This window comes from Syngnathus floridae, chromosome 11, assembly GCF_059516105.1.
Source record: "Syngnathus floridae isolate MCC-2025c chromosome 11, RoL_Sflo_1.0, whole genome shotgun sequence".
Lineage (NCBI taxonomy): Eukaryota > Metazoa > Chordata > Actinopteri > Syngnathiformes > Syngnathidae > Syngnathus > Syngnathus floridae.
In genome coordinates, this window is record NC_142423.1 from 10594175 (window position 1) to 10612606 (window position 18432).

An 18432-nucleotide genomic window follows, 5' to 3' on the forward strand; every position below is an offset into this window, starting at 1 on the left:
TTCATCTGGTTGGTAAATACATTTTCCTTGAATAAGCGCTCAAGGAAAAATGACCATTTATACTTATTCAAATAAATATGGCCTTTGTACAGGGGCGTGTAGACTTTTATGCCACTGTATGTAGGGTACCAGCTTTGTCTGTTATTGTTTTTGTGGAGCTTGTGTATGCCTGGTTTTCCATTGGCATGATTTATCCTAGCACTTGTGTGTTGTGTAAAGAGGGACATGGCACAGCAGGGGAGCAGAAGATGCTTTGCGGAGTGCCGGCATGTGATTGGCAGGTGTGTGTCTGCTCACTGCAGCCCTTTTTATAGATCAATATGTGGAAGACATGATAAAAATAATCCCCGGACACACTGTTCTACCTCAAACCTGATCGTAGCGACCGCTAAAGTCCGCCGGAATGTTTTTCCAAGCCCCTCGTTACTTGATGCAGATTGTTACGTAGCCTGCGATTAATGTCAGGCGCCGACAGGCCGAGGATGATGGTGGTTCCGGTAGTGAGTGTGAGGAACGAGATGGAAATGGGTTTTAGAAGAACGGGTTGTCTTGAGATTCAAAGTGACAGATGAGCATAACAGGGAGTCTTTTTAATATTCATGTCTAGTACTTGCGCTTATGTGTGTGTTTGCAGGGCACTTTCTATATACGTAAACTGCACGTGGTGCGACTTTGGCTTGGTTGCCATGACAGCAGCTACCTGTTCACAGTTTTGCCATACGCGTAACATGTAGTTGTCCTTCGGTTAATAATATCTATCGATATCAACGATATTGAATAAACCTGTTTTTTTATTTTCATTCATTTTATTCATTTCTATTTCTTTTATATCCTTGAGGTCCATCTTAAGAGCCGTCCACTAGTACTTCTTTATCCTCACTATGAGGACAACTTTGTCCGTTTTCCACAACTAGTACCATTTTGGGCCCACCAGTACACAATGAAACTTTACTAATAATTTGCTGTGCTGCACGGGTAATACTATTAGACCCAACTAGTAACCTACTCTACCCTATTAGTCGCACCAAAATGCCCTCCAGTCTTTTTGCCTTGATAATTTAGTTACCATAAAACTGCTAGTGAGGACACATATATAAAATTTGTGTTGGATGTCAAGCTTATGGTCAGTAGTAGGTCTAGTTTAGGTCAAACGTGCTTCTAGTAGAAAGAAAAAGTCACTGGTAAGACAAAATGAGTACACTAGTCTGGTCTAGTCACGCTTGAATTGTATTACTTGTGAGCTGTCACTGCCCAGCAACCAAAGGAGATGTGGCTTGTAATCATAGCACACTTATTTCCCCCGGCGTTGATGTCTTCGCACAGAAAGTCCCCGGGTGACCATCCGAGGAACTACACAATAGTGTTTATTAGACAGGTGTGATTTGTGAAAAGTTTTTGTGCGAGAAGTGTGACATTAACCCTGGTATTTTACTCGGGAGGAGGTGTCAGCCAGATGTTTTTGGTGGAGGGGTCCCAGGGGGAGTTGCAGCTTGGGCTGAAATTAAGTGGACAGCAGGTCAAGGGCACTTCTCTACTTGTTTACTCAGACAGCGATCATTCATTATCATTTGTCTGTCAGTGTCGGGATCTTATTTCTGCGATGGCGATGACCTTTTTCGACACTAGCAATGGAAGCCCTGTCGGTTATATGGATGTTTGTAAGTAGTGTCGCTTTAACTCATGAGCCCAACGTCTAGAGTTGCTGCACTCTATTAAAAGGATATATATGGCAATATTTGGATGTGATGTCTCTGAAAAAATAATTAAATCCATTTTGGAAAAAGGTTGCATCACTCACTGAAAGATGTTGAATATGAGTGAGAGTAAAAAAACTGTGACGTGTTGGGGTTTGGACATTTAGGAAGTGCTGTAAATTGTGAAAATAAATTACAAAATATGTGAAGGTTTACACTTTTGGAATAGTCAAACATGTCAGTTAAAGCTCCAGTTGAGGCACGAGGATTCCCCTCCCATTTCCCAAGTCAAACAAAACATCTGGTGAATTCATCAATTTTATGTCGGTATGAGTCAAAGTTAGGCAATAAAAGCAGTTTGAAAAGATCATCATGCGCGTGTGGAACTTTTTAAAATAACACAAAAGAAAAGTTTGTGATGGCTTGATTTGGAAGTCCTAACTAGCGATTAAGTGTTAAGGACACAGTGTGTTTTGGAGAGCCTTCGTTGACGAGTTTTCAAATAAGTTACGAGCTCCCTGAAAATACGGGCCTGATATCCTAAAAGACCAAACGTAAAGGTTATTAGCCGATAAAATAGACATGTGCTTCTTCTCTGACTCATCTCGATGTCAACGTTGTTGTTGCGTAAAGTAGGTCACGTACTGTATTTGGTTCTGTAACGGCTTGCCGGAAGCTCATCGGAGGGGAACATCGGTCATCTTGTGACAACAGGTGCGCGTGAAGAACGAAAGCAATGTTGCTTCAGAGTCCAGTGAGCGTTTAGTGTGCAGCTATTGTTGGCATCTGTCTGAGGAGATTTAATGCACCCACGTTTGACTTGTAACTATATGAAGCTCAAAACTTGAAGAAGATACAAGGACACATAGTGGACAAATTGAACATCGACCAGCCTTCTACAACTGACTGTAAATCGAAATTCCGGGATCTACTGTATTGTTTGTTCTTGGCAACAAGTTCAATCATATCAACTACCTTTCCGAGCAAATTCAGTTCAGCCAACAAAGGATGGATCATGACCAGTATTTGTTCCTTTGTGCGTTCCTGGTATGGACAGACAACCATATTCCGGAACATAGTAAGAAACTAAGGAGTGGAAGGCATTCAGAGGAAAATGCAAAAGGTGAGCTGGCGGGGGCTCCAAGAGCGCTAATGGACTGCAGGGCACCTGTGTCACTTTTGCTATCAGCCTATGAGAGTGAATAGATGGAGGGATTGGAGAAAGAGCGTAGGCGTACGTGGGAATACTGAGGATAGATTATGCGTCTGTTTCCTATTAACTGTGGATGAGTTTGGGTCGAGATGGTTTTCCTCATCGGACTTGGACTCTTGCCACGGCTCCAAAGTAGCCCCTTTCAATGGCCTCGAGGAGCTTCTCGTCGTAGAAGATGGTATCAGCAATATGGATGAAGAACAAAGCCACATTACAGAATAAATACTGCTATGAATATTGATTCTCAAGTGGTTAACGCTGCTTGGAATTTTTATGATTTGTTTATGGGACATGATGAAGAGTATCCCCAGACACTCCACTTTGCATTCAGCCCTCAAAGTTTAAATCTGACATCAGGATTTTCTCAAATACATTTTTGCGTCTTATGTTTTAAAAGCGCAACATAATCTTTAATTGTGCAGTCAGTTTGGATAAACTCAAAGCCTTGTCCACGTTTATGGGAAACATCTCCGTCCTAAATGAGACGTCAGTGCTTTTTAATGTTTTGCCTGGGCCTGGCTAACCTCAAGCGCTGCTTTAAATGTGTCTCAGGTGAGAGATGTCCGGCGTGTGCTAAAGTCCTGGCTGAAGACCAGTACACTGTCTTTAGGATTGTGGGAGAAATGAGGCCTGACCATGATCCTTAGGGAGTTTGCAAAATTGGTGTCTCCACTATTGGATTAGAAAAGAGCTGGAACATTCCTCCTTGCTGTCAGAGCTGTATTTCATCGTATGGAGTACACTCCTCGCCTTGACTTTTATCCACACAGGATGCTTTAATTGCTGAAAACCGAGCCGCGGTCAGATGCTAACGTCATTACCTTCGAGTTTTGAGGTACATGCTAGCCTTGCCGTATCTTCATTTGAATGTCTCTTGCTTCAGATAGATAGTCTAGCATTAGCGGCTGTGGTTTCTGGCAAGCGGCGATCAAGTCTGAAGGTCATGCCTCAGGGGCGAGAACCCCCTGAACCCTTCCAGGCAGAATACGATGGAACGTGAGCTTTTCCAGGCCTTGTTTTCTGGCTTCATGCACTGATAGGCACCCTGATAATGTTCTGACTGCGGAGGGGAGGAGATGGCCTCTCATGCCTGGTCATTGTGGCCACTGGCATAGACTTGATGCCAAGATTTTCTCCATGCCTGCCCTCTTCACGCCCCTTCTGCCTGCGAGCTTTGTTCGCCCATCCTGTTCTCAGGAACCCTCTCTAGGTGTCCCCGATGGCATGTTGGCAACACAGGTCGGCGGCGTCTGTGGCGTATGAGCGCATGCATATGGATGAATGAATAGTGGGAGGAAGGAGGGCCTCCTGTGTCGCCATTGTCATTGTTGTTGTTTGTGTCGACGCCTCACTCATCCCCGTGAATGGACCGCATGGTCTCAATAGACGAGGGGCGTTTGTGTAGGCTGGGACCGTCATTAATTTACTTCATTCATGCCGCCTGGGAAGCGGAGGAGGAGTGGCCTACAACGCTGGCATTGGCCGAATCTTAAGCGGGGTACGCGCATACCGACAAACACGATACATTTCCGCGTTTTCTCTCCCTCGCGATCTAGGCCCGCTCATCTGACAAATTGCGACAAGTTCTGCAAGCACAATGTAGTTACCAAACAAGCTGAAGGTTTTCCAAACTTTTTTTTTATTTCTTCTTCTACTACCTATTAAAATCTCTTCTTTCTTCATCTTTCTATAGAAGCTCTCCAAAGACGTTTTTGTTTATTTTATTCAAAGTTTATTGTTAAGTCTCTCGTTCCTGCAGGGAACCAAATACCCAGCGCACCAGGACCGTCTCTATGCGTGTACCCCGCTTCTCATTCATCACTTCCTTCCAAGAAACCTTCAAACATCATCAATAACGTTGTTGATGACATCGGCCTCCTCTGTACCGTGATGAACGACTGGCCCTTAGAGCTGACGGGACGACCCGACAAAACAAATGTTTGACATATCTGGATTTAATGTTGTTGATTCTGCTGAGAAATGCCGTAAAGAAAAATGTCTTAGACGTAACTTGACAATGGTCCTTTTGTGGATGCGTAATCCCATTTAGCGAGCGTTACACGCTGGGAATTCATTCAGTGGTCGGGCTTTTGATTGTGCCAGCATCAGGATTGGTGCAGAGCATGAAATGTGGCTTTTCAATAGCGTATCTGGATTACACTGTCCTATTAAAGCATCTGTGCGTGATTAATTAGTCACAAAGCTTTGAAATGCGTTCTGGGCAATTAGACTGTGAACCCAAGAGCAACTTTTGGGCATGTCACTGCAGACATGTCAGTGCACTTAATTGTTTAACTTCCTTTTGAATATATTGTCAAGTGTAAAAAGTCCAAACAAGTCAATCAATCCAGGATTTGAAAAGAAAGGAGCATTGTTAACTTTGTTTTCATTGCGGAGCTCTGATGATAACATTTTGCAGTCTTGCTCATTTTTTTGCGTTCATGTTGCAAATGAGTCACTCCAAATTGACCACTTGAAAAGTTGCCTGAGCTGAAAATGACAGACTGCAAACAAACCAGCCACAAGTTGGGATAAGACATCATTACTTTTCACATCTGATTAGTTCAAAAACAAAATGAAAAAAATAAGATTGGATGGAAACAGAGAGTAGCATAGAAGAGACTTCTGCAAGATCATTCTGTTTGTCTTATCGGTGAAAAGCGCAGATTTATGAAAAGGTATGACGGTGTAAGATAAGAAGGTTTTAGCCTCCGTGTGTCTGTGCACTCACTGGCCTCCTTCTTGTCAGGCAAGTTGGATGGAGGGAACTGTGAGCCAGATCATTCGGGCATGTTTCCTTTCTCACCAGCGATAAGACACTTCCCTCTCACTTTATCTTCAATGAAAAGCAGCTAGTTCCAGCTAGTACTTTGTTTTGTCATACCTACGTGAGCATCTCCCCAGCTGAGAGGAAGGACGTTGCGTAACTAAAATGTATTGCTCAAGACACCACGTAAGTGTATCACCCTCTTCTAACCCTAATTTATGCAGTTGCAATCCCTTTCTAGTCATTCTTTCCCCTTATTAATTTGGACTTTTTTTTCCCTCCCAACTAAGGCCTTTTGCAAGCCCTTTCCTCCCCCAACTTACCCAATTCAGACTGACCCTTGTGGTCACGGGTGAAACAAAGACCAGAGGGTCACAGGGTAGGATGTTCCATCTGTCCGTCAAATGTGAAAGCCAGCAAATCAACAGGCGCTGGGGGGTTCGGGGAATGGGAGGGGTGAGAATGTCACTCAGCCACCGGGAGTGAAAAAAGAGCCTGGATTACACAGACAGACAGTAATCTAAAGGTCTGTCAGTCAGGCTGACCTTGGCGCTTGCTCTGCTCTAATCGCCGGCCGGGATGAGAGCGCGAGGCCCTTCGATGAGCAGACAATTCCTATTAAAGACGTAATGGCTGCCAGCTCACTTCAACTTGAGTGACATTTTCTTTCTCGCAGTCAAAGCAAGCGTCGGAAATACAGACGCTCGTTTAGCCCCAGACTAGTTTGTTTTCAAGGGAATTGGAGCTTTGGTCTGGTTGGAGTTCATCTAGTTCAACATTTTAAAAACGTGCTATGTTAATTTCAAAATTCTACATTTTTTAAACAGTTGTTTAATCATGACATGTTTCTTTGGACCGTAATCAGCGGCTCCGCTACTTGTAGCCGCCTGCTGCATTCCATTTTTGCTCCAATTGTTTCAAGATGGCATTCATCAACAGTCTGCGATCATGGCCTTACTTTACGCTTTACTACCTAATTCTTGATCATCCAAAAGTACCTCCCAACGAAAGGATAATGGCATTCCAATGGCGTCACCCTTCCCCCTGACCACAGCTCCCCACAATTCACCTCCCACTATTCCCACTATCGTCAGCTCCATCATCACCCGCTCTCCCGTTAAGAAATGATGGATGTCTTTGCCGCCAACCCCCACTTTGACGGATGGATTAAATGCGCCATAGCATGATGTTCTGTTTCTCCCATCGAATGCTGGGTGTTCACATCGTGGCCAACTGGAATAATCCAAATCTCTTTGGGGGTGTATTTTTTTTTTCAATAAAAATCACTCTCAACGTAGACCACATCAGGATAATCATCAGATTTTAGAGATGTCCAACAATCGCACCATTGCTGAGTTATGATCAGAAGGGAGAGGAATTTTGTTTTTAAAAAATGCACATTTGGGGATTTGTGGTTGTAATTAGTGATCAGGTTTAACATTACAGTTGTGGGCCGTAGCTGTTTTCTGAACAGATCAGGGAAGGTAAAACAATACACTTGACACACATCAGACCACAGGATAAGCACTCCAAAAAGACATCACACCATGGGATCATCATCAGAATCATGTTTATACTTGCTGACTCTGATTGTGAGGGAGGAAAAATGCTAATACTTGGCCTGATTGTCGGTATGTGCATGTTTGACTCTCGTCCCATTCAGGGTACAGAAAATACGCACATGTAAAGCTGCTCTCACCAAGGCCTTAAACAGAAACCATAATATTGTTCCTGGGTTGCTCCGGGGAATTTAAGATCTGTGTGTTTTTCTTTGAGCAGACAGTCTTGAGTTGATCGGGAATTTATTTGTTCTGTCTGGGCTGGTGGTTGCTGATTTTACAGTAGGCCGGGTTGCATGAAGACCCATGCTGGGCCACAATGGTTTGATTTGATTCTCTCACAAATTTATTTTATTTACAATGAAAATGGTTTGGAAAAAGTCAAATTCTATTTACCTGTATTTAGGTTCATTATGGAAAGATCATGTACTAGCAACCTTACTTGTCTGACAAATGTGAAACTTTTGACTGTGAGATTGTTCACTACGCCCCCTTGGATGTTCTGCTTGTTACTGTCTTTTGTTGGTGAGAATCCATAAATTGCCCCCCCCCCCCTCTCCTCCTCTCCAAAAATGAGCAGCTTCTCCCCCCCAGGCCTCCAACTGGGACGCTGCTAAATGAGCTCCACAGAGAGCTGTCGGACAGACACCCAGCCACCATAATTGAGCGTTACGCAGTTGTCATATAGCATTAGAATGTCTACCTGGTCGGTTGAAGATGGAGGGAGGCGTGGTGACCCCTGTTTTGTTTTTCCTCTACTGTGGGGTCAAGTGGGCGTGTGCAGCATTAGACCCAGCGGTATTATGTTGACCGTGCAGGGGCAGATGGGTCTCTGCCAGGGGCCCATTAATGGCCGGCAACTTCACAGATACCGCCAGGCTATGCGCACTATTAGCTGGTCATTTGGGACTGAGGCTGGGCTTAGATGCACATTGAAGACCTCTCAGTGACCTTTAGGCTTGGCACCCAATGCAGGATTGAGTTAGTCAAGGGTACAAGTTGAGCCATCCACATTCATCAACAGCCAGTGAATTCATTAAGCCCTATTGGACTAGCCAGCTATTTTATCCATTTTTTATACCACAAATTTAGACGGTTCCCCATATTTGTGTACAAACCATTTAAAGGAAAACAAGGAAACTGTTAAAAAAAAAAAAAACAGCGCTGTAAATTATGTGCATGTCTTCCTGCCTTTTGTCTCCAGGTTTGGTAAGAATGCACCACATGGTGTGTGTGGACACAAGAGTTATTCATTGAACACTAAACTTCATCATAGCTGGGAAGTTAGCAGAAGTGAAAATAATGCATCACTGTTAGTGCGGGAAATGAGCTCTACAGAGTATTTTGTAATTGTATCATTCTTATGAATCACCATTTTCACGCTTTACATCACAAGGAGTAAAATATCGCTCATTATATCTTTAGGAAGTCAAATTTGGCCCCAGAAGAACATTAGGGAGTTTTTATTTTTTCTTAAAATTCTTTCAAAAAAGCTCATCCAGGTTTGCCTAGATTTGTCATGCTGGAAGAGAAAAGGGTCTTCCCCAAACTCTTCCCTCACATTTGGAATCGCTGTGGAATTAATTTTCATGGGGGTAAACTAATGAGTCACGCGGAACCACTTGTTGATTTATTTGTAGTATTTATTTACTTTTGTATCTTTTGCCAGGTTTTGCCTCTTTGCTTTTTACAAAGATGTAACTCATAAGTCAGTTCATGTCAATGAAGCTCTTGACGCCAATGATTTACACCACCAAACTATGACACAACTATGTTTGATCAGAATAACCCACAAAAATGACAGATTAGTCATTATTCATTTCCTGAAAGGTTTCAAACACCGCAAGTGACGGGCGTAATGTAAATTCCCCCAGAATCAATCATCCGTTTAATACAAACCTCAATTTTTAAAATACGCAATTGGATGCTTTGTTTAACCACTTGCCATTATTATAAACTCCCCTTTCGACATCTTGGTACAAATGAAAATGTCAGAGAGGCGTCATCACTGTGTATATCATGCTTGCACGCTCCCCCCCTCCCACTCGTGGCATGCCGGGTGCTAAAAGAAAAGAGTAAAGGCACCGACGGCAAAAGGTGCGTTATCTCAACGCGCTGGTATGTAGACTGGCTGTAAATGATAAAATCAGGCAAGCCGAAGAGGAGAGGAAGCCCAAGGTAATAAATCAACATGCAAAGAGAGGGGCCGAGTGAAAAGATTCTTTTATTATTATTTTGAAAAAAAGGGTTGCCATAACATTTTTTAAATGCTGGTATGCAAGCCTGGCAGAAATAATGCTCCGAGCAAGTCCAAAGAATAAAAACAAAATGAATGTTGTTCAGATACCAAAAACATCTTTCTGTAAATAGAGGACAAAGTTAACATCTTTGTTTGGCACACACATCTCCCCCAAAAATGATTCAGTGAATAAATTAAATGTTTTAACCAGGAAAACTTAGCGTCGAGTTTCTCGATTTAAAAATGCTAACTGGCCATACATTTAATACAATCAAATTAGTTGCACACCAAATTAGGAAAAGCATTCAGAAAACAGATCAATACATAATTAGCTATCCAGTTGTGTTCAAACGTAGACAATTCAACCCATAGATGAGATCATTAAAATGATGCAGGACCCTGCCCCACCTCCACATAAACAGATGGAAACAAAACCCTGTGTGGTGCTTAGTGCAGGTATTTAACACCGTTGACATTTTCTTGGAATTACCTCGACTGTTGTAAAAGTGCAGGGGACTGGAAAGAGAACCTTGAGGAACCTCTCACCCCTCGCTGCTGTTCGTATATGTTTAAAAGTTTCTTTTCGGTGCTCTCTATGGGCCCTTTTGACAAATGGAAGTCCTTAAAGTTGACAGTGGGACTCCTCCAGATTCTAAACCATTTGTGAAAAATGACCGCGGGGAGTTCCGTGGATGGAAAGTGGGTCGGGGTGGCTGTTGTCCCTGGTGGACCTTGAATCAACAACACTCGGGTCTAATGGTCTCGCTAAATTTACCCCCTAATTGCCCCCCCTCCATCTCATTTGCCGCCAGCTAGACGTAAACTTGATGGACAAAATGCTCCAAATGAATGAGAAATTGATTTATTGATAGCTTGGCTCTTCTTGGGACTAACTTCATCAAAGTCGGTGGAAGAGGGGATTCGGAGTCATCTATAAATACGAAATGAGAGAGAGTATCGTGCATGTGTGTGTGTGTGTGTGTGTTAGCACAGCTGACGAAGACGAAGAGCATTTGTCCTGAGTGCAAGGTTAGTTTGGAAGAGGAGGATTTTCACTCTTTTAAAGCAGCTCCTTTTCATTCTTCAGACTTTCTCAGTAATCCCCTTTAGCCTGACTGCTCACAGCCACCACGCCGAGACAGCTACAAAACGCAGCTCTTTGAAAAAAAAAAAAAAGAAATAGCAACCACCTTGAAGGTCAACAACACTCCAGAGAAAAAAAATCCATAGTTTGTTTCTACCTTTGATATAAAAAAATATCTGGCACCTTTCAAGTGTTTCTCCTTCCGAGGTATCATTATGTTTTCTCCTGACCTGGAGATAATCCAGATTATGTCCATGGGTGTGACAGGCCGAGGATGAGCTTTCACCCCGGAACCTTTGTAGTCTCATAGCTTTGAAAAGAAGCTGTCCTTTGCATGTATATATTTTTTTAATAATGTCAAACTTTATTATGATTTTGTGACATGATTTTTCAATTGAATTTAATTTCACACTCCAGAGACCCAACAAACCTCCCAGAAATTGTGCATTCTTTTTTTTTCATTGACTCCTCTTCATGTTTTAATCCTTACATATTCGCTCTAATACATCATGAAGACTACGTTTTGATCTGATAGCAAAACTCGGTGACCTCCCCTCTCCTCAACTCCATCCGATCTTCCCTTGAGCTTTTAATTAACCTTTCCTGTCATCTGCAACGACGGCGATAGATTTGTTCTAATCTCTTCTCTCTATTTTTGCTCAGGAAGTCACCTCGGCTCCTTGAATCAATGTTTCTTCTGCTTTCCAGTCGTGTAGGCAGTCAGGCAGGCAGGTGTCTGAGATTTGATGTGGGGATCAGAGAACTCTATTTCTTAGTGCACACACACGCACGCACACTCTGTGCATCAGCGGTAGACGAGCGTGAAGAGCATCTGAGCGACAGTATCCGGAAGCGCGGAGATAAGGTGTAATCTGTTTGCAATTATTTCTGCTTGACAGGCGCAGGTAAGCGGCAATCAGCTCCCGTGAGGCGTGTTCTGAGTCAATAGACCCGACCTCCAGCAGGGAGGCCAGCGAGTGATTACGAGTCCGACACAAAGCACAGGCAGGACTGTCTGATAGCCAAAGTCAACTCTAAAAAAAAAAAAACGACACATGAACCTCAGGCCTTGAATGCACAAAGTGCACATCCATCCGAGTCAATAATAATTATGATTAATGAACCTGTAATAAAACATATTTTAGAAATATATATGTATGAACGTACAAGTGGTTAGCAAAGTTACCTCACATTTTCCACCTGAAAAACGACACATATGGTTCACTCATCGGGGCCTTCCTTCATTTGTGCACGCACGGCTGCAGACAAGCCGTAGCACGGAGGAGCCACGCCTTGACATCAAGCGAAGGAGAATTCAAGCAACATGCCACAGATGCCTGGACAAGTGTGTCGGATTTTTCTCCCTCCCCCCCCCAAAGCCCCTTTCATCTTTCAGCAGAGACTCGATTTGGGAGGCTATTAGCGGCTTGACGAGAAGTACTCAGAATGTGGGGAAGCTGCAAGTTTTTCTCAGCCACTAATATCTCTGAAAAACATGATTTTAACTAGCAAGGAGAGTGAGCCCATCCAGCAGGTGAACACAAAAGGCATGAAATAGAAGACAAACATCAGAGGGAAAGAAAATGCATTTGGCTTCAATTTGTCTGGTAATCATTTTCAAGTCCTCGCTCACCGCTTTGGAAACACTAATATGCAACAGATTCTGTGGTTTGCATAGACACACACTGTCATTGTTGAATTCACCAGTGGCTTTTGAATTGAGCTTTCTAACACTATATCAAAGCCTTATTGTTTCCCAGGCGTTTTGTATACAAGCACTGATAGACATTTTTTTTGTGTCTCCACGACATGCAAAAGCATTACGTGTCTCTCGGATGCCCTTGATGCAGTTCTACCCATTCATGTCTTTTAATAGCGTTATTGTATTCCACCTAAATGCGCAATGAATCTTTCTGCAGGCTTTGTTATTGAGGCGAGATTTCACCTAAGTGGTATTATTGAGTGTCCTGCATGGCATTTTATGCTTCATTTGCTTCCCATAGACATTATTAGCATCTACACTACTGTATATTGTATTTTTATAGAGTCCGTGATTGCAAATGAAGACGGGTGGTAGTAGGAACATGTGCAAACACGCAGGACGTGTTGAGTCTTTTTTTTTTTTCCTTCACACCCCAGGCAGTCTTGCTTCTTTACTAAACATTAAGCTATCAGAAATATGCAGACCTCCTTGTCCTTTATTGCTTTTGGTATGATTTAATATCATACACGCACGGCATAACATCATTAACACAATTCGCCGGAGGGGCTTTGGGTCAGGAAAACCTGGAAAGAATGGATATAAATTAAAGTCAGTCCAAACAGCAATTATACTGTTTATATGTTGTAGATTGCATTTGATGCTGAAACCCGGAGCGACTTATTCGGAAAAGTATGTCATTGTTTAAATGAAGATCATTTAGAAATACGCGTGTGTTTGTAATGCTTTCACCTTTTAGTCGTCCGGTCAGGTATTAACACAGGTCATTTAACTTGGACGCAGACCAAAGCTAACCCATTCAAGACCACCTTGAAGAAAATTGTGAGAAAACCACCCGACCAGAACATCAGTTACTAAACAGATGCTGGTAAAGCGCCCACACGTTCAACGTCAGTTGAGCTAGTTACCCGTAAACCTCTTGAGACAGGATCGTATTTAGTAGCGGTTCGTTCCCATTCGCACCCCTGCTGCGTGCAGATGTGATCGGTGTGAGGTGTCATGGCAAGTGACAGATTGATTCTCTTTTAGTCAGCATCCAGTCACATATATCGTTTTACCTCCTGCAAGAACTCCCACCAGCAGTTGAGAAGCCTGCAGGCCTTCTGGCACTCAACTTACCATTTGAACATGTCCTTTAGCAAGTGGAAACAACCAGTCCCAAGTAAAGCAAGCAGATGTTCTGGCATCTCACGGTCAAGGAAAGTGGATTTTTATCTTGTGTATCCTATTCCTCGTGAGCGAGCCAGGGAACAGCAGGGGTGTTTGTGTGCTCCTCCTGAAGAGCAGGTCCTCTGGTTTTCTCTGGAAAATCAATTTAATGAATGAATGAATGAATGAATGAATGGGAGCGAGAGATTGGGAGGCACTGGGCGGACACCGGTTATCTTTCCGCCACGTAATTATTCCCGGCAAGTCTCCCACCTGCCGAGGGGGTCCGGATGTTGCAACGTTCCACGTGATATGATTAGAGACATTAGGGAGTGAGCAGGTCTGGAGAACTTTCTTACGACCGGTCATTCTGTGACGGAGCTAAAACGAGGCGGAGGAAAACCAGGATCTTGAGTCCTATCTGGATTTTATAATGTTAACTCTTCCTGTCACTGTTCACCAAGGGCAGATCGAATTACGTGTGTGATTGATGACTTGTGTGAGAGGCAGGGTAGTGACTACACCCTGGAATGGTCACCAGTCATTATACACAACCAACCATTCCAATTTACACCTATGGACAATCTGGAGTCTTCAACAAACCTTACAATATATAATCTTAGAATGTGGGAAGAACATCCACTCCAGCTTGAGAGGAAAATTCTAACGCAAAAATCCTTTGCCCAAAGTCAGCTGGGATAAGGTCCAGCTCCATGTGACGGATAGACGGGTCAATATCCGACTCCTTCAACTGCACTGAGCATGAATACGCAGTTATTTATATTTACCCAAAAAAGACGCATGTCGTCGCTTAGCTGTTTTAAAATAAGAACCGTATTGTGTAAAATAACTTCAGGGCGTCTGAGGGTTCTGTGCCTCATTACTACTGCGTATGCCCATGTGGCAACATTTTATGTGTCTTGTGCATGCGGGTGGTTCCGAATGGTAAAGATAACCTTACGGCCCATCCAAATGAGAGGATAAATCCAGGATTTGGCGCCACAACGGAGCAGCCTGCACAGCATCCCATATGACCGCGACTGTGATTTGTGTTTCCCAATTTTACGCTATGTTTTTTCACCACCACAGCCTCCAACAAAAGCATTTCTTTTCCCTCTCGTTCTCTCTCTGACAGAGTTAAAGTCGACCGGCACTGCTCACCACTTCTCCTTCTTGCTAAACTCCAGCGACTATCGAATTCTTCGCATGGACGAGGACCACGACCGCATGTATGTGGGCAGCAAAGATTACATCCTGTCTCTGGATCTGCACGACATAAACAAGGAACCACTCATTGTAAGGATTCGTGGATTGAAAGAACTCCGGAGACGGTTTGGCTAAAGTTCTGTGTTTGAATCTGTTGATCTTTTTTTTGTTTTTTTTAAAGATCCACTGGCCCGTCGCCCCTCAGAGGAAGTCTGAATGTGTCTCGTCTGGAAAAGACACCAATGTGAGTGTTACAAATGCACAACAGGAAAAATCATGTTCTGCTGCTGGCCTAAATCACGCTTAAAATACTGCACACCAAAGGTTAATCATTCAGAATAATCTTTTGGAGACATCAGATAATCCGACCTTTCAACATTGTCAAATTTGGTGCAAATGCAAACGATTGAGATTTCCAATGTTGAATGGTGACTCGGCGGGGCTTCGCTGGGTCACCGATTGGTGACTGCTACTACGCTGAGGTCATCTGTAATGTGAGGGTAGGGGGTCTTCTTCCAAAATTCCACTTGGCTGTCACACTCTCATCCAGGATAGCGACAGCGTTGATTGCTGATTGTGAACAGCTGCTCTCAATGACGCTCGAGGGAGCAGTTCCTGGTCTCCACATATCACATATGTGTGTATCTTGAGGGCTCAAGGCCCGGGCGGGGTGAAGACCCTCTTGGAATCTCGGTTTATTATTCTTCCAATGAATGAATCGTCTTTTTGGGGTGGGCTCAACATGTCAAGACCGCCTGTATCCGGCAAAAAAGTATATGTATACTTTTGGGGTCCCGAACCCAAAGTCACTCAATAATGCCAATTTTAAAAGGAGTCATTTTGGTGTATAGGGAATTCAACTAAATGTGGCCCAACCAGAATTTAAAATGTGGCAATTCGACCCACAAGGGTTTTCTTTTTGTAAACATATTTTCCCATGGAGATTTGTTATTGCTTTGTTTGCTACGCACATGCTGGACATGGAGCCGTGATTCAAATCAGTTCAGTTCCTTCCAATTTTCACTTTAAAACATGGAAACTCCCCATTGTTACATGATAGCTTTTTCTCTGTCAAATCTTATCCGATCGGGGTAGAATTTGCTGGCTTTTGTGTATTTTTGCTTCCTCAGTTATGGAATGATTTCTGTATAAAATCTAGCTAGAAGGCACCTCAGTACTGCACAGGAAGTCAATTTATTATCTTGTAATCATTTAATTTTCACACTCCAACCAACAGGCAAACAGAAAACAAAAAGAGTGTTAGCCTTTTGAAGCTTCCAGACTTCTCTGAAGTGTTAATATGATCCACACATGCATTCAACTCCGGCATAGGGTGGTAGCTGATCATTGAAATACATACAAAAAGCAGATCCCTTTGCTTTTGAGGTACACCCACACATTTCATCGGAAGGAGCAAAGTGGAGGGGAGGTAGAGGTAGAGAGAGCAGCCTGCTGTTTATCCAACTGGAATGTTCATTTGTGCATGTTCGCTGACCCGTCTCCCTCTTTCTCTCTCTCTCTCTCTCTCTCTCCGTGTGCCTCCGGCTACTTGGTATCAGCCTCCCATCGCTTATTGTATGTGTGAGCAGGTTTGAAATTTCATCAGAAAAAAAAAAGAAATAACGTCGGCTGGCAGGAGATGAGTCTTAACTGCAATCTTCACCTGCTTTTTAGGGGCCAGACAGATGATGACAATTCAGAAGCAATTGACAGTGGATGTCAGTTCAGGCGGGGGGTCAAAGGCAATCAAGCCTGCTGTGTTCTCGGTGGGGGGGGCACAACTAGACACACACGTTACCACACACTAGCACACACTCCCCAGGAAATCCCATGCATCTGTTGTGTTGCAAAGAGCTGCCAAAAATGCTCCTCCAACGTCCGGCATATTAGTGGTAAGCTATTAATATAGGCATTTGAAAACATAAAAGAGGGGGCATCAATTATTTTTAATGTATTGCTATTCAAGGCCACTTAACATTGGGACTTTAATCAGGAAATTTCAAATTGCAAATATTCCCGTGGCCGAGTGCATAGGGAAACAGCTGGCTTAGCAAACTGAGGGAAGAACCTGCCAGCAGCACCTCTTTATTTGCTTGTGGAAGTGTTGTGGTGGCCATCGTTACCATTGAGGTCATCCGCATGCGGAACAAGCCACATTACTCATGTTTTCGAGTGCCAGTACTCAAATATTTGGTGCCAAAGAAATCTTCAGGACAATAAAATTGGGTTTCCCCACAGTCCCGACCCTGACACGCTGCGCAGTTCTGCTCTTTAGATTTTCTCTGACAGCGTCGAGTGATCTAGGCTCCCGCCCGGGGCCGAGCATGGAACAGAGCTGCCAAACAAGCCAGCAGCGGAAATGATGGATGGCTTACTAGGTTGGCAGAGATCTTATTAACCACCAGTGGGGCATTGCGTATTATGCAGATATTTCCTTTTTCTTTCTGCTTTTTTTTCTTTCAAATTGCGATTTTCTTTTCACTCTCGAAAATACATAGTTAAATAAATAAACAAGATGGAATAAATAAATAAATAAATACATAAATAAATAAATAAATAAATAAGTAAGCGGGTGTGATGTGATGTCCCTAAAATGAGGTTCCGGTGAGGTTTTAAGGTGACGATACTATTCACGCAGGATTTAATAACAATTAAAGAGGCAATTTCAAACTGGTATTTAATAATTGCTTTTTTTTTCAAATGAACTCAATAATGTAGACAATTAATTCAGTTGTATTTGTTTCATCTGAAGAGATCCTAACAAAAGTGCTCACAATTGTGTTCTCCCAAAGGGCGAATGCGGCAACTTCATCCGCCTGATCGAACCGTGGAACCGCACTCACCTGTACGTGTGCGGAACGGGAGCGTACAACCCCATCTGCACATACGTGGACCGTGGACGCAAGTCGCAGGTAACCGCAAACTCCTTGTGCCACTCCACCTTAAGCTTTCTCCTTTTAACAGTCTTGTCTGTCAATGGAGCTCAGGTTCCACTGTGGTTTTGTTCCATCATTTTCTGCATGGCTGGGCTTCCATCATAGACACCAAACAACACAGTTGTTGGCATTGTGAGAAGTGCTATCATATTAGTTTATTGGTTGACAGCAAATGAATTTAAGAAGGAATTTTAAGGGGGACACATTATGGAATAGTGATTGCTGTGACGGGACATGCAGCGAATTCCTTGCCCGTAATCTCCCCATCCACCTGTTTATACAGAGCAGACTCTGTAGGTCTGTCTTTCTATCTGGCTAAAAGCCTCTGAAAAGACATCACAACCGACGGAGCCTCTCACCCATCATCGCCCTCTTAACTCCGCCCACTTCGCAGCCACGATAACCGACGGCGAGCGGGACGCAGCTGCCGGCCTTGCGCTTGCCTGTTTAGGCTCACCCTTCAAATGGGGCCGGGGTCACGTTTCATTCTAAAGATCAGTTGGCCTGCTTTTATTCAGCTTTTTAAGTAAGCCCTTACCGGAGACAGATTATGCTTTTATCACAATATAAAACAGTTCCCCTGTGTCTTAATAAACAGTCTGGCCAATTTTGGTTGAAATATGCTAGGGGTGAAGAATTACAATATGCTTAAGATCCACTTGCTGTTACAAAGGCTCTGCTCTGCCTTCTGCATGAAATTTGCATGACATGCACTTTTACATTTCAATACTTTTTTTTTCATTAAATCCTTCCTCGTTCCCAAATTTTGTTCGTCTATTCTCCGCTCTTCTGTTTGTGTCATTATCGTCCAGCGGACAAATCCGTCTTTGTTCACGCGTCAGTAACGAGACGGCCAAATGTGCCA

The 18432-nt window shown here is 43.3% G+C and overlaps 1 protein-coding gene across 2 annotated transcripts in view; it reads left to right on the forward strand.

The window, feature by feature from the left end:
- sema3fa (sema domain, immunoglobulin domain (Ig), short basic domain, secreted, (semaphorin) 3Fa) overlaps positions 1 to 18432 on the forward strand; it is a 61228-nt gene that overhangs the window by 29720 nt on the left and 13076 nt on the right. For both annotated transcript variants that reach the window (XM_088390295.1, XM_088390296.1), the window contains exons 3-5: positions 14561 to 14721; positions 14813 to 14875; positions 17424 to 17543. In XM_088390295.1, coding sequence (XP_088246421.1) covers positions 14561 to 14721; positions 14813 to 14875; positions 17424 to 17543 — 344 coding nt within the window. The remainder of the gene's footprint in view (positions 1 to 14560; positions 14722 to 14812; positions 14876 to 17423; positions 17544 to 18432) is intronic.